The sequence below is a fragment of the Ornithorhynchus anatinus genome, chromosome X5 (genome assembly GCF_004115215.2).
Source record: "Ornithorhynchus anatinus isolate Pmale09 chromosome X5, mOrnAna1.pri.v4, whole genome shotgun sequence".
NCBI lineage: Eukaryota > Metazoa > Chordata > Mammalia > Monotremata > Ornithorhynchidae > Ornithorhynchus > Ornithorhynchus anatinus.
In genome coordinates, this window is record NC_041753.1 from 8,365,996 (window position 1) to 8,391,730 (window position 25,735).

The window sequence follows — 25,735 nt, forward strand, 5'->3', positions numbered from 1 at the left end:
AGCCGATTGGATTCAGATCCAGTCCTGGGGGGAGGTCGGAGACTGTGGGTTTCAGGCTTGCGACCCCCGTCCCCCCGTCGCTCCCCCAGGCCGCGCGTCGATCAATCCGTCGGTGTTATTTATTGAGGCACTGTACTAGGCGCTTGGGAGGACACGATGCAACAGAACGAACCGACACCTTCCCTCGGTGGCCATAGAGGGGCCCGGGGCCCGGGGCCCTTGGGTACCGGGCCGCTTCCGCCCGTTGCCCCCTCGGATTGCCCCGGATTGCGCAGCTCCCCCGCCGCCCTCCTCTTCCTCTTCCTCTTCCTCCTCCTCCTCCTCCTGCTGGCCGGCCTCCCGCCCGCCCCCGCCCGCCCTTGCTTAATTCCTAGGGAAATTCCCCAGGGCCCGCGCGCGCGCCCCAAAGATCCACCAATGGGGTCCGGGGGGCGGGGCCTAGACACCCCCCCCCACCCCCCTCCCCTCCTCGGACCCTTTAAAAGCGCGCGGGCGGAGCGCGCCCAACTCAGCTTGTCGGGCCCCGCTCTGGCTTTTCGGCCGCGCCTGCGCTGTCGCTGTCCCTGTCCGTGTCCCGCCCTCCCGCCTTCGGTCGGTGGCCGCGGCATGTGTCACGTGCGCAGCCCCCTCCCCGCGCCCGCCGCCCTGGCGCCGCCGCCGCCCCCCGGCTCCCGGCCCCGCGGGCCGCAGATCTTCACCTTCGACCCCCTGCCCGAGAAAGCGCCGTCGCCTCCTCGCCTCCCGTCCCGGGGGCTCCGGAAGCGCAGCCGCAAGGTCCTCTACCCACGGGTGGTAAGTGGCCCGCGCTCCCACTCGCGGGGCGGGGCGGGACGGGCCGGGCCGGGCCGGGCCGCTCGGGCGGACACCTGCCTCCCTCGCTGATATTCCTCTCAATACCTTCTTCCTCTCTCCGAGCAGGTCAAGCGCCACGTCCCGGTCGAGAACCCAAACCCGGCCAAGCGGCTGCTCTTCATCCTCCTCGCCGTCGTCTTCTGCCAGATCCTCACGGCCGAGGAGGAGATGCCGGTGTCCGCCGCCCTGGAGTCCCCTCCCCCGGCCTCCGCCCCCGCCGCGCCATCCAGCCCGGAGCCTCTCAACCTCACCGTCGATCCCCCGGACTACACCTTGGATATCAGCCAGTTTCTCCACCAACACCCCGCTGCTTTTTGAGGACGGACCCCCCCCCCCAAAAGAAAGGAAAATGGAAAAAAAAACCCGGGAAAACCAAGGGGGGCTCAGCGGAGCGGCCACGGAGTCCGGCGAACTCAGAGCCGAGTGGAAACTCAACTCGGAACCGAAGGAAAAACTCCAATTCCACGCAGTCAGGGGAGTTGATGATAAGTAGGGAGAGAGGCTGCGGATCCCCCCACCCTTCCATCCCATCTCGCAAAAGGGTGGGAGGAGAGGGGGACTTTTTTTATTTACTTCTCGTGAAGAAGTATTGTCTTGATCATTAATATTTATGTACAGTTATTTATGCCCCTGAGTGACAAGGGGGGCGCGGGAGTGGGTATTTAGTATTTATTTAATTTATGAAGGCACGATTAGGGTGTCTCCTTGCATTGGAGATTATTATTATTATTATTATCATCATCATCACTATTGTATTTGGTAGGCGCTTACTGTTTTTCAGCACTGTACTAAGCGCTGGGCTAGATCCGATTTTATTCAGATCGGGTTCCCGGATTAGGACGGGCGTTGTGTCCGACCTGAATAGAAGGGAGCGGTCTGTTTTCGCAGATACTGCCCGGGTCGGGGCGAGGCAGGAAAGGAGGGGCCTCGGAAAACGTTCGAGTTGGGGGGGGGGGGGGGAAGCAAAATTGGGGAAGGGGTCGGGGAGTGTGGTGGGGAGAAGAGGGCGTGGTTTAGGGGCGACAGCTAGGGCCTGCCTCCTCTTGCCCCTATTCCCGCGCCCCCAGACTCTCGCCGGCCCCCTCCTCCCACTACGTCGTTGGTATGTATGTTCTGTGAACACCACGTCCCCAAATAAAGGAAGCGGCTTGTGCCCGCGACCCTCTGACAGTCTGCCTCTGTGTGCTCTGTGTATGTATGGTGGGGGGGGGGGGGGTGGGAAGCGCCCCCAGATCCTCGCCCCCTTCCACCATGTATGTAGGTATGTTCTGTGAACACCACGTCCCGAAATAGAAGGAAAGGCTCGTGCTCGCGGCCCCTGTCTGTTCATTTAATCAATCTATTGAGGGCTTACTGTCTGCCTCTGTGTGGGAGGGGGGTACCGCCCCAAGAGCCTCGACCGTCTCCTCCCAGGATTTTCTTTAATGGTATTCGATAAGCGCTTAACGTGTGGCCTTAAACACTAAGCGCTGGGGTAGACGCAGGATACTCAATCAGGTGTGACACCGTCCCTGGCCCCCATGGGGCTCCCAGTCTTAATCCCCATTTTTACAGTTGAGGGAACGGAGGCTCATAGGGGTGAATCGACCCTTGCCCAAGTCACCCAGTAGACAAAGGGCAAGGTGGGCATGAGGGCCGGGGCTCGGGTTCCTCTTTCCCCAGGCCCACGCTACTTCCAATGTTGCCCAAGGCCGGATCTTGCCCAAGGCCGGATCTCGCTCGGCTCTTCGGGGAAAAACCGCGGTCCAGGCTGAGAGGCACGTCGGGGCCGGGGCCGGGGCCGGGGCCGGATCTGGGCGGGCCGGGCCCGGGGGCGGGGGGCGGGGGGCGAGGGCTGGGGCCGGGGGCGCGCGCGGCGCGTGCACGGAGCGGAGCCGCGGCCGGGGCCAGCGGCTCCTCCTTCTCCCCCCCCAGCCCCGCCCCGCCTCGCCCGCAGCGGGAGCGAGCGGCCGCCCCCACCCCACCCCCCGGCCCGGCCCGGCCCCACCCCCGGCCCTCTCTGCAGAGAGACCGCCCCCCCTGCGGACCCCTCGCCCGCCCCCGCCGAGCCCACCCGGCCGCGCGCCCGCCCCCGCCTCCGCTCGGCTGCGCACCCGGCTCGGCTCGGCTCGGCTCGGCTCGGCTCGGCTCGGCTCGGCTCGGCTCGGCTCGGCTCGGCCCGGCTCGGCGGGTCGGAGCGGGCCGAGGCCGCAGGTACCGGGACCGTTACCCTTCCCGTTCCCGCTGTCCGGGGGGAGGGGAGGGGCCGGGGGCGTCGGGGACAGGAGGGCGGGGCCGCTTAGGGGGAAGGGGCGGAGCCTGGAGGATCTGGGGGCCGGCGGGGGGCCTGGAGAGCTGGGGAGGGGGCTATGGGAAGGAGCCAGCGCCAGGACAAAGGGTGAGCCGAGGTGGGGTGTCGGGGGTGGGGGGTGTCCTCCCCATCCTCCTCCATGGCCCCCCTCTCTCTGTCCTCGCCGCAGCGCCCTCCTGCACCATGTTTTTCACCTGTGGCCCCAACGAAGCCATGGTGGTCTCAGGTAAGCCCGCCCTTGGCCCCCTCCCCTCTCATCCCTCCCCTCCTCCCGCCCTTTCCCAGCCCCCCTCCCCTCCCTCCATCCGATCCGCCCCTCACCCCCACACCCCCAGGAGGTCCGGGGAGCCCACCCTCTCTCCTCGTCCCTCCCCAGGTTTCTGCCGCAGCCCCCCTGTCATGGTGGCTGGGGGCCGGGTCTTCGTCCTGCCCTGCATCCAGCAGATTCAAAGGTAGCGGCGTGCGGGGGCCGGGGGGAATGGAGGAAGCCAGCCTGCCGGCCGGCCGGCCGGCCCGCACATTCCCTCAACAACCGCCCCTCTCTTCCCACAGGATCTCCCTCAATACACTGACCCTCAACGTGAAGAGCGAGAAGGTCTATACGCGTCACGGAGTGCCCATCTCCGTCACTGGCATTGCCCAGGTGAGGAGGGCAGAGCCTTTCCCCACCCTCCACCCTCAGGATCAATCAGTGGTCTTTAGTGAGCACTTAACTGCGTGCAGAACTGCGGACAGAGCCCAGCACGTTCCCGGGAGTCAGAAGGACCTGGGTTCTAATCTCCACTCTGCCCCTCGTCAGCTGTGTCACCTGGGACAGTTGTTAATGTCGGTCTCCCCCGCTAGACCGTAAGCTCACTGTGGGGAAGGAATGTATCTATTTCTTGTTATACTGTACTCTCCCGAGCATTTAGTACAGTGCCCTGCGCTCAGTAAGCGCTCAGTAAAGACGATTGACTGTTTTAACGTCTTTAACGCCCGTTATCTCATCTTTAATTGGGGATTGAGACTGTGGGACATGGAATGTGTCCAAACTGAGGAGCTCGTATCTACTCCAGCAGTTAATACAATGTCTGGAACAAAGTAAGCGCTTTAACAAATACCATTTTTATTTTAATATCGGTGTCGTCGTCGTCGTCGTCGTCCCCCATAAACCGTGAGTTCTTTTTGGCCGGGAAACATGTTTACTAACTCTGTTGTACTGGACTCTTCCAAGTGCTTAGTACAGCGCTCCGTACGCAGTCAGCGTGCGGTAAAAATGATCGATTGAGACAAATATGGTTGAATGGGTTGAATGAGGCACACCCGATCCTCAAGGATTTTACAGTGTAATCTGTGAATTCCTTGTGGGCAGGGACCTTGTCCAATCTGCTCATATTGACTCTACACCAGTGTTTAGGACTGTACGTGGCACATAGTAAGCGCTTAATACAGACCACTATTACTATCACTGTTATCAATCGAAAACCAAAAGACAGAAGCCATTCACAAATGCCTCGGCCATCGGTAGTCAGAGTATGAAGGGATAAATAGATAAATGTGTAAATTAATTCATTCAATGGTATGGTATTTATTGAGCGCTTACTGTGTGCGGAGCACTGTACTAAGCACTTGGGAAAGTACAAGACAACAACCGGCAGTGACGTTCCCTGCCCACGACAAGCTCGCAGTAACCAGTCGGGGAGACAGTGCTGGAGTGAATAAAGGGCAGGACCTGTGAATGTGGAGCTCAAAGTAGGAGGGGGCCCACCTTGCAGATGAGGAAACTGAGGCACAGGGAAGTGAAGTGACTTGCCCCGAGCAAGCAAAGCGGCGGATCCGGGATTAGAACAAGGTCCTTCTGACTCCCAGACGGGGCAGTTTCCATTAGGCGGGGCTGTTTTCTTCCCTTGCCCTCTTCCCCGCCCGTCTTCTTTCTTCCTCCATCTTCTTCCTCCTCCCTCACTCCCTCTTCCTTCTTCTCCCTCTGCTGGGCATCTGGTCCAATGCAAGAAGATGGAGCTCTCTGAGGGAGGAGTAAGGGCAGCGGGCAGGACTGAGGCGGGGGCTAGGGGCTGGGAGAACGAGGAGCTATTCGGGGAGTGGAGGGGGAGGTCTGGCTGCAGTCAATCCATGATATTTATTGAGTGCTTACCGTGTGCCGAGCACCGTACTAAGCGCTTGGGAGAGTACATTACAACAGCGTTGGTCGACATGTTCCTGGCCCACAAGGAATTTGCAGTCTGGAGAGGGAGACGGACATTAATGAAAGTCAGTCAATTCCGGATATGGACATAAGTGCTCCGGAGCTGAGGGAGGAGCAAATAAAAGAAGCAAATCCTCCAAGTCCAAGGGCAACACAGAAGGGTGCGGGAGAAGAAGAGATGAAGGCTTAGTCAGGGAAGAACGTAGTACTGAAGCAGCGTGGCTCAGTGGAAAGAGCACGGGCTTTGGAGTCAGAGATCATGGGTTCGAATCCCGACTCGGCCACTTGTCAGCTGTGTGACTTTGGGCAAGTCACTCAACTTCTCGGTGCCTCAGTTACCTCATCTGTAAAATGAGGATTAAGACTGTGAGCCCCACGTGGGACAACCTAATTCCCCTGTGACTACCCCAGCGCTTAGAACAGTGCTCGGCACATAGTAAGCGCTTAACAAATACCAACATTATTATTATTATTACAGTGCTCTGCACACAGGAAGTGCTCAATAAATGCTGTAAGGAGCTTCCAGTCTAGAGTAGGGGCCGGACCTTCGGGTAAATAAAATGATGAATATGGTCCTAAGTGCTAGGGGGCTGAGGGAGGGGTGGGTGAAGGGTGCCAATCCTTGTGCCAGGGCAATACAGAAGGGAGCAGGAGAAGAGGAAGTTATTATTACAGACGTTATTACATATCATCTTTCTTCATCCATTACTCCCCAGTTCACAAGCCTTCTCTCCTCTCAAAGTCACCTTCAAACTCCCTCTTCCTCTTGATTCTTTCACCCTCTGAACTCTCTCCCTGAAAATATGCTAAAGTCAGTCAATCAGTGGTACTTCTTGATTGGTTATTGTGTGCAGAGTACTGTTCTAAAAGCTTGGCAGAGTACAATGCGATAGATTAAGTAGGCACGTCCCTGCCCTCAAGGATCTTGCAATCTTCCTGGGGAGAGGGACGTTTGTTGTTTTGTTTAAATGGTATTTGTTAAGCACTTACCACCTACCAGGGTCTGTCCTTAGCCTGGGGTAGATACGAACTAATCGGGGCGGACAGAGTCCAGGTCCCCGCTTGGGGCTCACAGTTTTAATCCCCATTTTACAGACGAGGTAACTGAGGCACAGAAAAGTTAAGTGACTTGCCCAAGGTCACAGAGCAGTTAAGTGGCGGAGCCGGGATTGGAGCCCAGGTCCTCTGGCTCCCAGGCTTACGCCCTGCCCATTAAGCCAACTGCTTCCCTAACAGTAAAGTTAATTACAGGTAGTATAAAAATAATTATGGTATTTGTTCAGTGCTTAGTATATGCCAAGCACTGTTTTATGTGCCTAAGGGTTGCGGCAGGGGAGGGGGAGAGTGCTGAGGGTCTCAAGTGCAGAGGTGAAGCAGCGGGGAGGAAAAGAGAAAAGATTAGTCAGGGAAGGTTTCCTGGAGGAGGTGTGATTCCAAAAGGGCTCTGAAGACGGGGAGAGGAGTAGCCTGTCAGATATGAAGACAAGTGGTTAGTACAGTCCTCGCCACATGGTAAGTGATCATCATCATCAGTGGTATTTATTGAACGCTTACCGTGTGCAGAGCCCCGTACTAAGCGTTCGGGAGAGTACAGTATGACAGAGTTGGGAGACACGTTCCCTGCCTACATCGAGCGTACCGCCTAGAGTGGGGGAGAGGCATTAATAGAAATAAATCATTGATAATATACAATTTATAATGTAGAATATATAACTTTTATGTATATAGTAAATACCAGTGATTCATTATGAAGTGGGAGGGAGCTCCAGGCAAGAGGGAGGGCGTGAAGCCATCCCCGACTAATTCCTGCCACGTGTTTTCCGTGGAACCTTGGGCCAGTCATTCAATCAATGGTTTTTATGGAGCGCTTACTACAAGCAGAGCACTGTACTAAGTGTTTGGGAGAACACAATACAACAGAGTTGCCAGTTTCGTTCCCTGCCCATAACGAGTTTAGAGTCTAGAGCAGGGGTGGGGCGGGGGATTCCCTTCATTTCTCTGTGCCTCAGTTACCTCATCTGTTAAATGGAGATTCGATTCCTATTCTCCCTCCTACTTAGCCTCTGAATCCCTCATGGGACAGAGACGGTGTCCGACCTGATTAACTCGTATCTACCCCAGCGAGTAGAACAGCGCTCGACACCTAGTAATAACTTAACAAACACCATCATTATTCTCATGAGAGCTTAACGGATGCCATAATTATTATCGTACGAGTTTGACGAACACCATCAATATTATAGAAGAGCTTAACATATACCACGATAATAATAATAATAGTGATGGTGATAACGTGGAAGTCGGGCCCCGTTCCGGTAGGAGCGCAGGTGACTCGCTCATCCCATCTCTCGCCATCTCTTTCCCCCGTCCCCAGGTGAAGATCCAGGGCCAGAACAAGGAGATGCTGGCCGCCGCTTGCCAGATGTTCCTGGGAAAGACAGAGGGGGAGATCGCCCAGATCGCCCTGGAGACCCTGGAGGGCCATCAGAGGGCCATCATGGCGCACATGACGGTGGAGGTCAGACCTGAGGCCAGGAGGAGGTGGGGGCTGGGACGAGATCAGGAAGGGCAGGGGGACTGTTAGGGCCTGGAGCCAATCAGCGACTGAGCTGAAGTGTGGAAAAGTGGGAGGAGCTTGCAGAACGGAGTGGGAAGGGTGGGTGGGTGGGGAGGGATGGAGCCTAAAGGGACCACTGAAGGTCAAGAGAAGGAGAGGGGAGTCAGGGTGGCATTGTGGTGTCAGCTAAGTGCTTTACTCTGTGCCAAAAACTCTGCTTAGCGCTGGGGAGGATAAGCTATAAGCAGGTCAGACACAGTCCCTGTCCCCGTCCCCTCTGGGACTCCCACTCTAAGGGAGAGGGGAAAACAGGCGAGGCTCAAGTCAGAGTCAGGGTGGACACTGGAAGCAGTCAAGAATACTGGACAGCCCATTTCTGACCTACCCTCACCTGACTTGCCCACACCCACACACACCCCGCCACACCCCCACACAATTCCAACAGGGACCAGGCCTGCTCAAAACTGGACTGTCTGGTGTAAAACTGGAGAAGAGGTCAATCAGTGAGTGGTATTTATTGAGCTCCTGCTGTGTGCAGAGCACTGTACTAAGCACTTGGGAGAATACCTACAACGGAGTTGGGAGACCCGTTCCCCCGCCCACAAGGAGTTTACAGGAGAGAGGAGGAGTTTACTGTCCAGAGCACTGGACTGAATGCTTGGGAAAGCAAGAGTTGTAGTCGCGGTCCCTGCCCATAAGGGTATACAGTCCAGAGCACTGGACTAAACGCATGGGAGAGTACGATACAAGAGTTGGTGGACACCATCCCTGCCTTGAAGGAGCTGTCAAAGAGGAGGGGCCAAGCGGTCAGCTTCCCCTCCCCACCCCCTTCCCGCTCAGGAAATCTACAAGGACAGACAGAAGTTCTCCGAGCAGGTGTTTAAGGTAGCGTCGTCTGACCTGGTGAATATGGGCATCAGCGTGGTCAGCTACACCCTAAAGGACATTCACGATGACCAGGTAAACCGAGGCGCCCTTCGCGTCCCCCAGCCCCGTCCCCCCCCTCCGTCCCCTCCTGGGTTCCAGATACCGCCTCCGCTCCCCCCGCCCCCCCAACTTGTTTCTTCTTCCTCCTTTCCCCGGCCTCTTCTCCCAGCAATCAATCAGTGCTAGTCATTGATCGCTTACTGTGTGCAGAGCTGACTAGTAAGCGCGCTTGCGAGAGGGCAGTGCAACAGAGTGGGTAGACACGACCCTTACCCATGGGAGCTTACAATCTAGAGAGGGAAATTGACATTAAAATAAATTATGGAGATAGATATAGGTGCCGAGGGGGCGTGGGTGGGCTGACTATCCCTCAGTCAGTGATGTTTACTGAGCGCTTACTGTGTGCAGAGCTCACTGGAGTATGCGCTTGGAGAGGGCCATACAATTGAGTTGGTAAGCATCAACTCCCTGGGATACCGGCATCCTGGGTCTCCCGGCTGTGATGGCTCCCCCGGTGTCCCCCCGGCCCCCGCCCCCTCCTGGGGCGCCGGGTTCCACCGTCCCACAGTCGCCCTCTTCCCCCAGGACTACCTCCACTCGCTGGGGAAGGCACGCACGGCTCAGGTGCAGAAAGACGCCCGCATCGGGGAGGCCGAGGCCAAGAGAGACGCCGGCATCCGGGTGAGGGGATGGGGCTTGGGTGAGGGGTGAGGCTTGGGTGAGGGTGGAGGACCCAGAGAGTGGGGGTGGGTGAGGCTTGGGTGAGGGTAGGGGGCCCGTGGAAAGGGCCCTGGAGCTTTGGAGAGGGCAGAGCCTAAGCGGTAGAGGGGTTGTGGCAGACGAGGGAGCCAGACACCCCTCTCTGGCCCTCCTCTGAAACGGCTCCCCTTCTCCCAAACTCCCCCTCTCCGCCATCCTCCCTTCCGCCTCATTCCCCCCATCCTTGTCCCCGCCCCCTTTCCAGGAGGCCAAGGCAAAGCAGCAGAAGGTGTCGGCGCAGTACCTGAGCGAGATCGAGATGGCCAAGGCTCAGCGGGACTACGAGCTGAAGAAGGCCGCCTACGACATCGAGGTCAACACGCGGCGCGCCCAGTCTGACCTCGCCTACCAGCTGCAGGTCAGCCTTCCCCTTCACCCTAGGGCCCCAGCTGCTCGCTCGCTCTCTCTGACTCTAGAGTCTTGTCTTCCCAGTTAGTTTTCTCTCCCTCAATCCGATTCTCCCCCAATCTCATTCTCTCTGGTTCTCAGTTCGATTTTTCCCCAGTCATGCTCTCTGACTCTCAGTTCGATTCTCCCCCAATCAAGCTCTCTCTGACTCTTGATTCGATTCTCGTTTACCCCAGTTGCTCTCTCTGACTCGATTCTAGTCTCCCTTTAACACTCTCTCTGACTCTCGATTCTCCCCCAGTCGTGCTCTTTCTCTCTCTCTCATTCTCATTTCCCCAGTTGTGCTCTCTTTCTGACTCAGTTCTCATCTTCCCCAATTGTTCCATCTCCCTTTGACTCAATTCTCATCTCCCCCAATCACGCTCTCTCTTATTTTCAATTCAATTCTCCACGAATCATGTTCGCTTTCTGACTTGATTCTTATCTCCCCCATCCACGCTCTCTAGCTGACTCTCAATTCTCCGCTCCCGCAGTTGCTCTCGCCGGCTCTCGATTCGGTCCTCATCTCCCCCAATTGCATCCTCTCTCTCGGACTTCAGTCCTCATCTCCCCCAGGCACCCCCTCTCCAACCCTAGATTCTCATCTCCCCCAGTTGCTCGCTTTCTCTCTGACCACAGTTCTCATCTCCTCCAAGCACATTCTCTCTCTCTCTCTCTCTCTCACTCGATTCTCATCTATCCCAATGGCACGCTCTTTCTTTCCCACCTTCGAATCTCATCTCCCTCCATCACACGCCCTCTCCGACCCTCGGTTCTCGTCTCCCGCAGTCGTGCCCCCTCTCTGGCTCTCGATCCTCGTCTCCCCGAATCGCGCGCCCTCTCTGACTCTCGATCCTCAGCTCCCTCAGTCTCCTGCCCTCTCTGACTCTCGATCCTCGTCTCCCCGAATCACGCGCCCTCTGTGACTCTCGATCCTCGTCTCCCCGAATCGCGCGCCCTCTCTGACTCTCGATCCTCAGCTCCCTCAATCGCGCGCCCTCTCCGACTCTCGATCCTCGTCTCCCCGAATCACGCGCCCTCTCCGACTCTCGATTCTCGTCTCCCCCAATCGCGCGTTCTCTCCGACACGCGATCCTCCTCTCTCCCGACTCCGGATTCTCATCTCCCCGGGTCGCGCGCCGCACCCTCCCCACCCCCGACTCTCGATTCTGCCGCCGGCCGCCCATTGTCCGCCTTGTCCTGCCCTGGGCCTCGTCCTGCCCTGGGCCTCGTCAGGTGGCCAAGACGAAGCAGCAGATCGAGGAGCAGCGGGTGCAAGTGCAGGTGGTGGAGCGGGCTCAGCAGGTGGCGCTGCAAGAGCAGGAGATCGCCCGGCGGGAGAAGGAGCTGGAGGCCCGGGTCAAGAAACCCGCCGAGGCCGAGCGCTTCCGCCTGGAGCGACTGGCCGAGGCCGAGAGGTACGACGGACGAGGGGGAGGGAGTCGTCCCGGACTCACACCCCCGGACCCCTGCCCGAAAGAGAGCCTCCTTTCTCCCCTGCAGCTCCCTCCTTCTCTCCCTCCCCTAGGGCCCAGCTGGTCATGCGGGCAGAGGCCGAAGCGGAGTCCGTCAGGGTGAGTCCGTCGGAGGTATTTACTGAGCGCTCACCGTGTGCGGGGCACTGGACTAAGCGCTTGGGAGAGTCCCGGTACAAAGGTCGGTACTTCCTTCCCTGACCCCAAAGAGCTTACAGTCTACCGGTCGATCGGTGGTATGGTTTGAGCGCTTACCGTGTGCAGCGCGCTGGACTAAGGGCTTGGGAGACGACAGTACAACGTTCTCTGCCCTCAACGAGTTTACGGTCTAGAGATCGATCGGTGGTATTTAGTGAGCACTTACTGCGTGCGGAGCACTGGGCCAAGCGCCTGGGAGAGCCCAATCCGACGGAGTCGGTAGAAACGTTCCCTGCCCGCGACGAGCTCGCAGTCCAGAGGGGGAGTCTCCCTGATAGAAGTGAATAAACGACGGTATGGATGAAAATGCTGTGGGGCTGAGGAAGGGGTGAGGAGAGAGGGCGCAGATCCAAGGGTGAGTCGGGGAGGGTGTCCCCCTTTCTCCCCCGGAGGGGTTGGGCAGCGGACTGCCTCCCCCTGAAGTTACTCCCATAACCCGTTCCCCCAAACGTACCTCCTTGCAGATGAAGGGGGAGGCGGAGGCGTTTGCAGTGGAGGCCCGCGCCCGGGCTGAGGCCGAGCAGATGGCCAAGAAAGCGGAGGCTTTCCAGCTCTACCAGGAGGCCGCCCAGCTCGATATGCTCCTGGAGAAGATACCTCTGGTAAGGACCAGCCGACGGGCCCCGGGGGTCAGGGGAGGAGGTCGGGGAGAGGAGTTAGAAGAGGAGATCCCCCGGACGGTCTGCCCTTCCAGAGGCGGGGGGCTGAGCGGGCGTGACCTCTCTCCCCCTCCCCGCACCCGTCCAGGTGGCCCAGGAGATCAGTGGACCCCTGAGCTCGGCCAAGAAGATCACCCTGGTGTCCAGCGGGCAGGGGGCCGTAGGTGCAGCCAAGGTGACCGGGGAAGTCCTGGACATTCTCAACCTCCTGCCCGACAGCGTGGAGAGGCTGACGGGCGTCAGCATCTCGCAGGTGAACTGGACCCTGTCTGGGAAGGTGGGGGGGGGGGGGGCGGCCGGGACCCCTGAGGGGAGGGATGCAGGGAGGCCAGGACCCCCCCCCCCGGGGCGGGGGTGGGGGCTGGGACCCCTGGAGACCCAGCTTGCTTCCCCTGCTTCCTCCAACCCCCTCAGCCTCTTGCTCGTCCCTCTCAGCCACCAGTCAACAAGAGATCTCCCTCCCTCTGCTCACTTTTAGAATTGGCCCCCTCTCCCTCCTCCTCTGCCCCTGCCCCTTCCCCCTTTCTAAAGCCCCTCCCGCCCGCTGGTCATCCCTCTCTCGCCAGCATGTCCTGTCACTCGGCCTTTCCCGGATCCTTCCCCTCCACCTTCAACTCCCCCCACCCCCCAGCCCCCTTCATCTCCCCTCTCCTAGAACCCCCCCTCCGGCCCCCCAGCCAGCTCTTGCCCCATTTCCCTCCTCCCACTCCTGGCCCAACCCCTCCGTCCGGTGGGATCCGCCATATGCCCTCCACCTCCCTCCTCTCCACCGAGACCGCCGTCTCTCAGCTCACTGTTGACCTCCTTGCAGATGAAGCAGTCCCTTACTCATCAACAGTGGTAGAGCACTGTAGTGAGCACTTGGGAGAAGACAATGCAACAGAATTGGTAGACGCTTCCTGCTCACAACGATCTTACTCCATCCCAATTTTCCTCAACCCCTTGACCATCTCTCCCCTGAATCAGTTTCTCCTGACAACCATACCCAGCCTCTGTTGAAGACCCCTTGCTCGCACCTTCCCCCCTACCTGGACCTACCCCTTCCTTTCCATAAGACCCCCTTGCCACCCCCTACCCCCCCCCCCCCCAGCTTTTCCTCATCTTCAGTCTGCCTGAAATCTCATCTCCAGCAAGCCTTCCCTGGTTCATCTCTAATCGCCCCTTCCCTTTTGCCCCCCTCCCAACTGCCACTTCAGCCCCTTCCACACCTCACTGTACCCCATCCCCATATTGATTGCTTTCTCTCATCTGTAATTTATGTCTCCTTCTAGACTGTAAGCTCCTCGGGGGCAGGGAACGCCTAGCACTTCCACTGCATTTCACTCTTCCAAGCGCTTCCTCAATTAAATGCCATCGATTGGTTCCCTTACCAGATTGTAAGCTTCCTGAAGGCAGGGATCGACGTGCGTGCGGGACTTCCATGGTCCTCTACACACTCCATATGTACCGACCGTTTTCCTCCCCCCAGGTGAACCAACACAAGTTGGGGCTGAAGGCCTGAGCCCCCTCCCCTAGCCCAAGCATGAGCCGGACCCCACGATGTGAAGTTACTGGAACCCCAGCAGCCCCTTCCTCACTGAGCCACTGTCTGGGGATGTTCCCTTGCTCCTTAACCCCCCACCCCCTAGCCCCTGTGCCTTGCTGGGGGCTGTGCACGGCACCCCCAACCCTACCAGGGCCCACCGTGTCCAACTCAAATTAAAGATGTCCTGTGCCTGAGCCTCTCTGCTCTCTCTCGGGGCCCTGAGTGGGTGGGATGGCCCAGCAGCAGCCTGCCAGCCAGCTCCTTGGCTCTCCCCCTCTCCCCCCGCCCCTCTCCCCTCCCCTTGAGCTACCCAGCCCCAGTGCGCCAGCTGACCTCCTCCGGGCCCAGCACCCCGGGAGATGCCAAGAATGCAAACTACGTCCGCCCACGGTCCTCTCGGGACCCAGACATGCCGGACCCTGACCTCGATCTCCATGACGGGTGCAGTGCTCTGCGCATCTCTGCTAGGGCAGGCAGGCTGGGTGACAACACATCCCCCTACTTTTCCCCCCTTCACCGGCTGGTGCGGACGGGACGGGGGAAGAGAGGTCTGGACCCTCCTGCCCCCAAAGCGAAGAAGCTCTTCCAATCTGCAGCCTACCCCTGCCCCTGCCCCGGCTCCCGCTCTCCCACACGCTCCAGACGCAGGCACGTGTTTTCGTTCATGATTTTTTTTTTTATTCTTGGCTCCTGGGGCATCGTCGTCTTTTCAATATGAAAAAAAGCAGCAAGTTCAACACAAAACAAGAAACCTGGGAGGGGAAAGGGAGGAGGAAAAGATAGAGATGGAGCGGGGGGGGGGGGGGGAGGCGGAATGAGCTTTCTGGGGAGACGGATGGGTGCTTAATTCCGGGTAGCCTTTGGGGGACGAGGAATTTGCTGGAGCCACGTTTCCTACCAGGCAGAAGGGGCTGGGGGGAGGGGGGGGCAATAAAAGACAGAGGGAGGGGGAAGCCCCCCTGGCTGAGCGAGGCAGAACCCCCTCCAAAGAAAAAATAACGAGCAAAGGGAACAGGTGCGGGGGAAACTGAGTCCAGGTAATACTGTCGGACAGCTCCCTCTGAGTTAGGAGGGGGAGCCGGGTGGGGCTTAGGAGCCCGCCTGGAGTCGTGGCAGGTGACTCCCCCACTGGCTCCGGGGAAAGGCCTCACTGGAGGGGGCTGCCATCTTGGTTCAGGTCGGCAGCCATCTTGGAACCCCTCAGGCTTTGGGGAGGTGGGGGTCGGGGGGCAGGGAAGACCCCCCCACACCATTGGAGGGATCCAACATCAGCCTCCAAGTGGGGGGGGGGGGACACGAGGAGAGCAAAACCAAGGGTCTTTCCCTTCCCCTCCCCCGATTCCCTGGCCCTAAGGCAGAAAGCTCAGCCCGGCAGAGAGGAGAAAGGAAAGAAAGAGGCAGAGGACGAAGGAGGAGGCAGAAAATACGAATCATGGAGGGGGGGCTGGGGGTGGAAGGAGGGGGCGCGGGGGCCCGGGGGCCTCTCAGGCCTCCTCCTCCGCCTCTTCGCCGAAATCCTCCTCCTCCTCGGCCGTGGCGTCCTGGTACTGCTGGTACTCGGAGACGAGGTCGTTCATGTTGCTCTCGGCCTCGGTGAACTCCATCTCGTCCATGCCCTCGCCCGTGTACCAGTGCAGGAAGGCCTTGCGGCGGAACATGGCGGTGAACTGCTCCGAGATGCGCTTGAACAGCTCCTGGATGGCCGTGCTGTTGCCGATGAAGGTGACGGCCATCTTCAGCCCGCGGGGCGGGATGTCGCACACGGCCGTCTTGACGTTGTTGGGGATCCACTCGACGAAGTAGCTGCTGTTCTTGTTCTGCACGTTGAGCATCTGCTCGTCCACCTCCTTCATGGACATGCGGCCGCGGAAGACGGCGGCCACGGTCAGGTAACGGCCGTGGCGGGGGTCGCAGGCGGCCATCATGTTCTTGGCGTCGAACACTTGCTGGGTCAGCTCGGGCACCGTCAGGGCCCGGTACTGCTGGCTGCCGCGGCTGGTCAGCGGGGCGAAGCCCGGCATGAAGAAGTGCAGGCGGGGGAAGGGCACCATGTTGACGGCCAGCTTGCGCAGGTCGGCGTTCAGCTGGCCGGGGAACCGCAGGCAGGTGGTGACCCCGCTCATGGTGGCCGACACCAGGTGGTTGAGGTCGCCGTAGGTGGGCGTGGTCAGCTTGAGGGTGCGGAAGCAGATGTCGTACAGGGCCTCGTTGTCGATGCAGTAGGTCTCGTCCGTGTTCTCCACCAGCTGGTGGACGGACAGGGTGGCGTTGTACGGCTCCACCACCGTGTCCGACACCTTGGGCGAGGGCACCACGCTGAAGGTGTTCATGATGCGGTCGGGATACTCCTCGCGGATCTTGCTGATGAGCAGGGTGCCCATGCCCGAGCCGGTGCCCCCGCCCAGCGAGTGGGTCAGCTGGAAGCCCTGCAGGCAGTCGCAGCTCTCCGCCTCCTTCCGGACCACGTCCAGGACCGAGTCCACCAGCTCCGCCCCCTCCGTGTAGTGGCCCTTGGCCCAGTTATTGCCGGCCCCGGACTGACCTGTGGCGAGACGGGGTGGGAGTTAAGGCCCCGGCCGCGGAGGACGGGGACTCCGGCTCGGGCCCGGGTCTGCCTCAGCGCCCGCTACACGGCCGAGCACGTGGTGAGCGCTCAGCACTTGAGGAGGGGTTGGGGGATTCCGTCACCTTCCCCCGCCCTCCCCGCTCCTCCCTGGATCTGGAAAGCCCCGGTCCTTATCCCCGTTCTTCCCCCCCGCCTCGTCCTCCCACTTTCTCTAGCGCCCACCCGACCACAGAGGAAATTCTCCATTCCCAGCCACGCGAGGAACCCCATCATCTAGACCAGATCCGGCCCGGATACCTGGAGAGGAAATGGGTGCCCCGCCCAACTTACACAGCCCTCTCAACTTCTGAAATCCCCACAAGCTAGCCCCGGTCCCAATTACTGGGGGTGACGGGCCTCTCTGCGGGTCGGGCTTCGTTTCAGAATCTAATTCCAGCTCTAGCTTGGCCCGCGCTATTCTGTACCGTGTAATAATCTCATCATCCAGTTACGGCGAGCCGCCTAAACGACTTTCAGGCCCGAAAAGCAGGGTCTGGCTGCCACGCTGTCTGGCTCAAAAGACAAGATGGCCCCGGGGAGGCGGAACGACCGCCCTGGCCGGTTTATAGGAGCCCCCCCAAATCCTCCCCGACGGCGGAGGGTCCTATGGACTGGGTCTGCGGAGTTATTTTGGGTGGGGAGGTGGGCAGACCCAGTGGAGAGAGGGATCTGTGCACTTTCATGGATGTGGACCTCTGGACACCCCCAATCCTTCTTCGCCACGAGGCGCACACCATTATGTACTGAATTATCCGAGGCACCCCGGAGGGACCGAAACGCCGAGCCCACTGGCACCCTGCACATTAACGGCCCGCCCCCGTCCTCCCCCACCCCCATGGACCCTGCCTGGAGCCGAGCCAAAAATTTGGCCCCCGCCGATGCCACTTGGAAAGCTGAAGTCACGACTCCAGCCGAGCCCAGGATCCAGGTGCCCCCCTCCAGCATCAAAAGAATCGGCAGGCAGCTCCGGGCGGGTCCCCGCTTGGGCTCTAACTCCTGCAGAGCAGCAGGGGGCCGGGGTACAGTGAACCCCGCCCCACCTCCTCCCCTTCACGGCAGGCCCCGTCCGTGTGGTCTGAGAGGACGGAGGTCACCGTGGAAGCGACGGGCGGCTATGCCCGGGTCTCCCGGCATCCCCCCGGGGGAGTGGCCAGGCCCCTTCTCACCAGACCCTCCCAACCCCGTCCCGCTCTCACCAAAGACGAAGTTGTCCGGCCTGAAGATCTGGCCGAAGGGACCCGAGCGGACAGAGTCCATGGTTCCGGGTTCCAGGTCAACCAGGATGGCCCGGGGGACATATTTACCGCCTGCAGAGGGAGAAGGGGCGGTGAGGTGAGGGCAGGAGACCGGACGGCGGGCAAGGGGGCCGCCTACCGATCGATGAGCCGTGGAATCCGTTGAGCGCCACTCGACGCGGAGCGGAGTCGGCGGGCACGATCCCTGACCCCGAGGAGACAGACGGGAGACCGAGCGACAGGTCGGGGAAGCCGGCCCGTACGGAGCCCAAGCGCGGCGGGGATGGGGCCCCTTAGGCGCTTAATGCCGTGTTCTACACACAGTAAGCGCTCGGTAGATACCACGGATCACGTAGGGGATGCCGAGGAAGCTCGGACCCGGGACCCTCTTCCCCGACACCTTTCCGGATGCCGCCGCCCGAGGACGGCGGGGACCCTCCCCAGTGGGCTCCCGGTCGGCCCCACCCCTCCCGGGTGGCCCGGCCCCCATTTACCGGTGGCTTCGTTGTAGTAGACGGAGATCCGGTCCAGCTGCAGGTCGCTGTCTCCGTGGTAGGTGCCCGTGGGGTCGATGCCGTGCTCATCGCTGATCACTTCCCAAAACTGGGGCGGGCGGAGAAGAGAGGGCGGTCATCCCCGGGGAGCCCGGGGGTCCCGGGAGGGCGGGACGGGACGGGACAGGACAGGACAGGACAGGACAGCGGGCGGCGGCCCCGGTCACCGCCGCCGGATTGGCTCCCCGGGGGGAGGACCGCGCCAGCCCCGGGCCCCGGGCCCCCCGCCCCCCGGTTGAAGGTGGGCGCTGCGGATCCCGGGCTGGGTCCGAGGGCTGCGGCCCCCGGGAGGGGAGGGGGGTGGGGCGGGGGTTGCGGGCGGGGGCCCCCGGCGGAGGAAGCGCTAAAGGCCCTGCAGACCCCGCCCTCTCCCCGCGGCGCACAAAGGGGTTGGGGCGGGGGGCGGGGGGCGGGAGCCGCAGCCACCGCCCCTTCCTCCAGACCCTCTCTCTCTCCCTCCCTCCCTCCCTCCTTCTCTCCGTCGGTCGGTCGGTCCCCAGGGGGGAGGCGCGCGCGCGCCCCCGCCCCCCGCGCGCTCGGACAATGGGCTGCGCGGCGCGCGCTCCGGGGGCTCCCGGCCCCGCCCCCACCCTCCTCCCCCCCTCCCCCCCCTCCTCGGCGGAGTCGTCGTCGTCGTCGACCGCATTGTCCCTCCCGCGCAGGGCCGGACGCCCCCCTCCCCAGGCCCCGCCCTTTTGCTACACTGTTGCCCCCTCTCTTCTCTCCTCTCCTCTCCTCTCCGCTCCTCTCCTGGCCCCGGCCCCCCTCCCGTTAGACTGCGTGTCCGCCCGGGCGCCCATATCTCCTTCCCCGTCCCCGACCGCTTATTTTTTTTTTTCCTGTTTGTAGCCGATGGGGCGGAGTCCTTTGCTCCGGTTCCCGCCGGCCTTCCGAAGGGCCTCCCGGCGCACCGGGGGGGGGGGGGGGGGAGGGGGAGGGCCTCCGAAGGCGCGGGCCCTCGCCCCCTCCTCCCCCCCCCCCGATGCCACGGAGGCGGGAAAAACGCCCCCCGCCCCTCCTGCCCCAGACACGGCCGCGGGAGGCCCCCTCTCCCCTCGACGGACCGGACACGGGGCGCCCCGGCGCTACGGGGGGCTGGGGGCGGGCGGGGGGGACCGGAGAGGGCGGGGGTGCGGGGGGACCGGGGAGGGGCGGGGGACCGGGGAGGGGCGGGGGGCCGGGGAGGGGCGGGCCCCGACCCCACCTCTTTGCATGGCGCCCCCCGCCCCGATCAATGGGCGGACAATGCGGCCCCCCGCGCCTCCCTCCTCTCCTCTCCTCTCTTCTCCTCTCTTCTCCCCTCCCCCCTGCAGGATCCAGCCCGCTTCGGCCCAGAGAGGCCGGGGCCGGGGCCGATGCCCACGAGGGCTGGATCGCAGCGCTTTGTCTCCCCCTCTTTCCCCTTCGGCCACGCGCTCCCCTGGAATAGGGAATCCCGGCAAGCCGCGCCCCTCCCCACCGAAAATAAAATTCCACCCCCCCCCCAGCTTCCCACGAGGAAGGGAAACGCCTCCTCTTGTCCCCATCGCCTTCCTAGATAATCGATCCCTTTAAGGTCCAAATGACCCCCACAGGGCTCGGTCTCGTTCGCCTCCTCCCCCCCGCCCTTAATTCCGGGAAGGCGCCCGGCCGCTCCCAGCCCCATCTTCCCACAAAGCGGCCTTAGGCAAAAACGGCAAAAAATGAAAAATAAAAAATTCCCCCCCCCCCCGTCTTTCCCGGAAAAGCCGCACCGCACGTTTTGGCGGACGCCGAATTTGGGCTAACGGTCCCGCGGCGGCAGGAAATAAAAACTGACCATTTTTTTCCCACCCCTCGCCCTTCGAGCTTTCCTCCTCCCCCATTTTTTTGCCCCTTATCGAAATCTTCGCCCCCGCCCCCAAAAAACAAACCCTCCCAAAAGCAGAAAAACGAAGATGATAAAATTCAAATCCTCACCTTGGCACCGATCTGGTTGCCGCACTGGCCAGCCTGGATGTGCACGATTTCCCTCATCGTTAGAATTTATTGTTTTTTAAATTATGGGCTGGGGAGGGGGAGAGTTGATTTTCCTTTATTGGATTTTTTTTGTTTGTTTCTTTTCCCCCTTGGCGGAACCCGCCCTGGAAAGGATGGAGGGTTTGGCGGGAGGCTGGAGCGGCTGGTTCCGACGGCGAAGGCACCGACGTTCTGAGAGGGAGAAAGAAGGGGGGAGGGCGGGGGCGGGGGGCCGGGGGGCGAGGGGCGGGGCGGGGCGCGCATGCGCCGGGGAAGGGGTTCGATTGGGGTTGGTTTTTTTTTCTTGGAGCCGGGGGGAGGGGGGCCCGGAGCGAGAAGAAGGCGCGCGCCCCACTGCAGACAAAGCCCCGCTAAGGCCGCTGCTGATTGGCTCCGCCCGATCGTGCGGCGCCCGGCCATTGGTCGGCCCGGGCCCCGGCCGGAGCGGGGCCTTTTGGGAAGTGGAGTCCTCTATTGTCCGGGCTGCGGGGGCTGCGGGGGCTGCGGGGGCTGCGGGGGCTGCGGGGGCTGCGGGGGCTGCGGGGGCTGCGGGGGCTGCGGGGGCTGCGGATGGTTGGGCGGCCCCGGCCCGGCCCGGCCCGGCCCGGCCCGGCCCGGCCCGGCCCGGCCCGCTCGGAGGGGAGGCCGAGGGGAGCCGGCGGAGGCCGAGGCGGAGCGGGGGGCGGCCGCGCCCGGGGGGCTTCGCTGCCGCAGCCCGGGGGCGGGACTGCTGACATCAGCGGAATCCGGACCCCACGATCCGACACCCCCCCCCCCCAACGCGCGCGCGCACACACACACACACACACACAGATTTTTGCCGGGCAGCTCCCGCCCCTGCTCCCGCGGGCGTCCTATACACCCCCCCCCCGCCACCTCGTCCATCGAGATGCTCCGGCACCAGCCCCCAGCCGCAGCCCCCACCCCTTGGCTCTCCCCTGCAACCCCTTGGGCGTTCTGACCCCCAGGCTTTGAATTCAATCCCGGGCCCCGGGGGTCCAGCTCTTCAACCCCCAGCCCCCTCCCCTTCCCAGGCATCCTTTTCCCCTCAGTCCCCGGGTCCCCCAAGATCCCCTACTCCCCCTTCTTCTTTCCCTTCCCCGACACCAGGTCTCACCGCACCCCGGGTCGAGGGGGGATGTGGTGAGTTTGGCTCACCGGGAATTTCTGAAACTTCTCCGCGAGGGGATTTTCAGGACAGAGAAGCGGGTGCCGAGAGGGGCTGGCCGAAGGGACGGGGAACTGGAGTGCCGGGAAGGGAGAAGAGACTGGGAGGCGAGGAGTCCCCATCCAGGAGAGGGAAGAGCGTGGGGAGTGAGAGGCAAGAGATGAGTCTGTGGGGCGGGACACCCTGGGAGAGGGAAGCGGGGCGACGAGGGAAGGAGAGAGGAGGCTCGGATCCTGGGAATCGAGGGCACAGGGCGTTTGATTGCCGGAGGAGAAATACGGGCTTTTTCGAATGGTATTTGTTAAGCGCTTACTACGCGCCAGGCGCCGTCCTGAGCGCTGGGGCAGAGCCAAGCTCATCACGTCGGACACCGTCCGTGGCCCAGACGGGTGGCGCGGTCTTAATCGGATGCGGTAACCGAGACGCGGGGAAATGAAGTGACTCGCCCCGGGTCACCCAGCGGACGAGCGGCAGAACCGGGATTAGAACCCAGCTCTTTTTGAGTCCCGGGCCCGGGCCCTATCCACCGGCCCACGCTGCTTCTTTGCAGGGGAGACGGGGATTACCGGGAGCTAGGATGCCTGGTTCTATTTCAAGGGCCCTGTCTTAAAATTCCCAGTACCGTTCCTCCGGCCGCCTTCGGCCCATTCACTCCATTCACGAGCCCTTAAAGTGAAGTCGGCCTCCTCGAACACTCATCCTTCCACACCCCATTTATAGCCATCTTCCCGGTGATGCTGGTCGTGTTGCCAAGGCAACGTGGTCAAGTAGCTCACCAGGGTAACTTCTAGGCACCTGAGCTAGACCAGGGGTGAGGGTGCTTCGGGAGGGTGGTCCATAGCGAGATCAATCAATCGATTGTATTTATTGTGCACTTACTGTTTGCAGGACACGGGACCGAGCCCTTGGGAGAGTACAACATAACAATATGACGGACACATTCGCTACCCACAGCGAGTTTACAGTCTAGAAGGGGAGATGACTATGTGGGCCTGGGAGAGACACTCACTCCATATAGAACCCTGTGAAAGACTAATTAATGGACCCAAGCAGCATGGAGGAGTGGATAAAGACCATGCCTGAGAGTCAGAGGGTCATGGGCTCTAATCCTGGCTCTGCCACTTGTCTGCTGTGTGATGCTGGGCAAGTCACTTCGCTTCTCTGTGCCTCGGTTACCTCACCTGCAAAGTGGGGATGGGAGTCTGTCCTCCTTGTGGGACAGGGTCTGTGTTCAACTTGAGTTGTTTGAATCCACCCCAGTGCTTAGTACAGTGCCTGGCAAGTAGTGAGGGCTTAACAAAGACCCCACCACCATCATCATCATTACCGAGTCAGTGGATCACAGTCATTGGTTCAACTTTCTCAAGGCTCCCATGGAACTCAGTAGCTTCATCCATCATCCTCAATGGCATTTATCGCTCACTTCCCGTGTGCGGATCACTGTACTGACCGCTTGGGAGAGCCCAATACAAGAGAGTGCTCCCTGCCCTCAAGTCATCTGTCAATCACTATTGAGCGCTTACTGAGGGCAGAACACTGTACTAAGTGCTTAGCAGAGTCCAATATAACAGTATAACAGACACAACTTACAGTCTAGAGGGGAGACTGCCATTAATATAAATCAGAAATTGACATCTGAAGATGCTGAGGCTGGTAATGAGAACGGATCTGCAGGTGTGAGTAATGAGCGTCTCTGAGAAAGAATCTCAGGAGTGCAAAGCTCCTTGCAGGCAGGGAACGTGTCTTCCAACTCTGTTGTATTTTCCTCTCCCAAGTTCTCTGCCCACTAAGCACTCAGTAAATATGTTGGAATAAATGACTGATTGATTGCTCACTGGGTCTGGGAAGATACAGTGGGGCTCATTTGCTGGCCCCTGTCCAATGAGGAGGATGACATTGTTCAGTTACACTGATGGTTAAGAGGACAAAGGTGTGCCTGACCACCGGCTAAGCATGCAAGAGCTGTCTGTCGCTGGTACTCTCTTCCTCCCGAAATCGTCCCGTTAAACTGAGCCTTTTGGGGGGGCCAGGGAATCAAGTCTAATTGCCACTTCTGAATAATTTTCCAGGGCTGACTGCAGTACTCTGCACACATTATGTACTTACTACTCTTCTACTACTAGTGCTGACTTGTCTGCTGTGGGGCCTTGGGTGAGTCACTTCACTTTTCTGTGCCTGTTACCTCATCTGTAAAATGGGGATGAAGACCGCCAATCCTATGTGGGACAGGGTCTGGGTCCACCCCGATTAATTGGCGCCTACCCCAGCGCTTAGTATACTACCTGGCATATAATAAGCGCATAACAAATATCACAAATAAAGAAAAATGATTTGCAATAAGGCCACATCTGTACAGGCTGGAAGTGTTGCCTCTGAGTCTTGCATCATTACCATGTAGCCAAGGAAGTCCTAAGCAGGGAGAGGAAAGACTTTTATGTGACCATAACCCACTTGGGGCCTGTGTCCCTTCTCTTTTTTGTAAAAAAAAAAAAAAAAAAAAAATCCCTGCCTCTCCCTCCTCACCAGTGATACTGAGAGAATGCTATCGGATGCCCGATTAAATAAAAAGGGGGTCAGGGAAATTGAAAGCCTTTGGGTTCCTCGTTAGAAAGTACCAGAGAAATCCCAATAATGACGACACAAGGGTGAGTAGGGCACCGTCTCCGCGTTGAGATATGACACGAGAGGAGATAGTGTCATATCACCCCTTTTGGAAGGAAGGGCCTGTTGACCTCCAGATTCCTGTCTGTCTCAGGAATCCAACTGACGGCATCATGCCCACGACCACCTTCGTGATAACGCCAGTGCGGAAAGAGCACGGGCCTGGGAGTCAGAGGACCTGGGTTTAATTCCGGCTCCGCCACATCCGCTGTGTGACCTTGGTCAAGCTATTCAATTTATGATTCAGGCAGGAGGGACTAAGGCCGGGAACACTTTCACACCCCTACACCCAAAGAGCAACTTACAGCCGAGGGGTCTAGTGGAAAGAGCCTGGGCCTGGGAGTTAGAGGACCTGGGTTCTACTCCTGGCTTTTCCACCTTGGGTAAGTCGTCTGACTTCTCTGTGCCGCAGTTCCCTCATCTGTAAAATGGGGATTCGCTACCTGTTAACCCTCCTACAGACCGTGACCCCCCCCCCCACCCCGTAACAGTAATAATAATAATCGTGGTCCTTGTTGAGTACTTACTATGTGCAAGGCACTGTACTGAGCTCTGGGGTGGATACAAGCAAATTGGGTTGGAATCAGTCCCTCTCCCAGTTTTGGTCTCCATTTTACAGATTGGGTAACTGAGGCACAGAGAAGTGACTCATCCATCACATGGCAGACAAGTGGCAGAGGCAGGATTCCAACCCAGGTCCTTCTGACTCCCAGGCCCAAGCTCTACCCACTAGGCCTCGCTGCTTCCGGTCCCATGTGGGATTGGGTCATCTCATATCCGTCCCAGTGCTTAGTATAGGGTTTGGCACTTAATAAACACCAATATCATCATCATCACCATGAAGGACGGCAGAGCTCAGTAGGGCACATGGGGGCGTGACATCGCTTCCTGCCTTAGAGCCCCGTGTGAGTATGAACCACAGCACCTGTGGTTTAGGGAAGGAAGTGCCGTAACCATTTTATGATGACACGGTCACCAAAGAAGGGGCATCATAAAACCCACACATAATAATAATAACAACAATAATGTTGGTATTTGTTAAGCGCTTACTATGTGCAGGGCACTGTTCTTAGCGCTGGGGTAGATACAGGGTCATCAGGTTGTCCCACGTGAGGCTCACGGTGAATCCCCATTTGACAGATGAGGTCACTGAGGCCCAGAGAAGTGAAGTGACTTACCCACAGTCACACAGCTGACAAGCGGCAGAGCCGGAATTCGAACGCTTGACCTCTGACTCCCAAGCCCGGGCTCTTTCCACTGAACCCCGCTGCTTCTCTAGCGAACACATGCCTGAGGGGAGGTGCTCTCTTGGCCCTAAGCTCGCCGTGGGCAGGGGATGTGTCTGTTTATTGCTGTAATAATAATAATAACAACAACGGTGGTGTTGGTTAAGCGCTTCCTATGTGCAGAGCACTGTTCTAAGCACCGGCGTAGATACAGGGTCATCAGGTTGCCCCACGCGAGGCTCACAATTAATCCCTATTTTACAGATGAGGTAACTGCGGCCCAGAGAAGTGAAGTGGCTTACCCACAGTCCCACAGCTGACAAATGGCAGAGCCGGGATTCGAACCCTTGACCTCTGACTCCCAAGCCCGGGCTCTTTCCACTGAGCCACGCCGCTGTACTCCCCCGACCGCTCAGTACTGTGCTTTGCACACAGTAGGCGTACAATCGCTACTCCTGATTGCCTGACTGACTGACTGACTGACTGACTGACGGCCGA

The 25,735-nt window shown here is 59.9% G+C and overlaps 3 protein-coding genes across 4 annotated transcripts; 2 read left to right on the plus strand and 1 right to left on the minus strand.

Moving 5' to 3' along the window:
• Positions 1–513: 513 nt before the first annotated feature.
• On the plus strand, positions 514–2,025 carry IER3 (immediate early response 3). The gene is made up of 2 exons (XM_029054773.2): positions 514–792; positions 919–2,025. Exons 1-2 carry the CDS (start codon positions 607–609, stop codon positions 1,168–1,170), a joined length of 438 nt encoding a protein of 145 aa, XP_028910606.1. The 5' UTR covers positions 514–606; the 3' UTR covers positions 1,171–2,025.
• A 958-nt stretch (positions 2,026–2,983) lies between these two features.
• On the plus strand, positions 2,984–14,005 carry FLOT1 (flotillin 1). 2 transcript variants are annotated; one of them, XM_029055023.2, is made up of 13 exons: positions 2,984–3,045; positions 3,312–3,368; positions 3,519–3,594; positions 3,695–3,785; positions 7,699–7,842; positions 8,722–8,841; positions 9,394–9,489; positions 9,773–9,925; positions 11,191–11,372; positions 11,483–11,528; positions 12,092–12,229; positions 12,375–12,539; positions 13,755–14,005. In XM_029055023.2, the coding sequence occupies exons 2-13, from the start codon at positions 3,326–3,328 to the stop codon at positions 13,785–13,787; spliced, it is 1,287 nt and encodes a 428-aa protein (XP_028910856.1). In that variant the 5' UTR covers positions 2,984–3,045; positions 3,312–3,325; the 3' UTR covers positions 13,788–14,005. The 2 variants fall into 2 exon arrangements, with proteins under 2 accessions (XP_028910856.1, XP_028910857.1); XM_029055024.1 differs by lacking the exon at positions 2,984–3,045 and adding an exon at positions 3,213–3,229.
• A 1,262-nt stretch (positions 14,006–15,267) lies between these two features.
• Positions 15,268–20,386, minus strand: TUBB (tubulin beta class I). The gene is made up of 4 exons (XM_016225338.3): positions 20,144–20,386; positions 18,146–18,254; positions 17,613–17,723; positions 15,268–16,353 (listed from the first exon to the last, which is right to left on the minus strand). The coding sequence occupies exons 1-4, from the start codon at positions 20,198–20,200 to the stop codon at positions 15,296–15,298; spliced, it is 1,335 nt and encodes a 444-aa protein (XP_016080824.2). The 5' UTR covers positions 20,201–20,386; the 3' UTR covers positions 15,268–15,295.
• Positions 20,387–25,735: the final 5,349 nt, after the last annotated feature.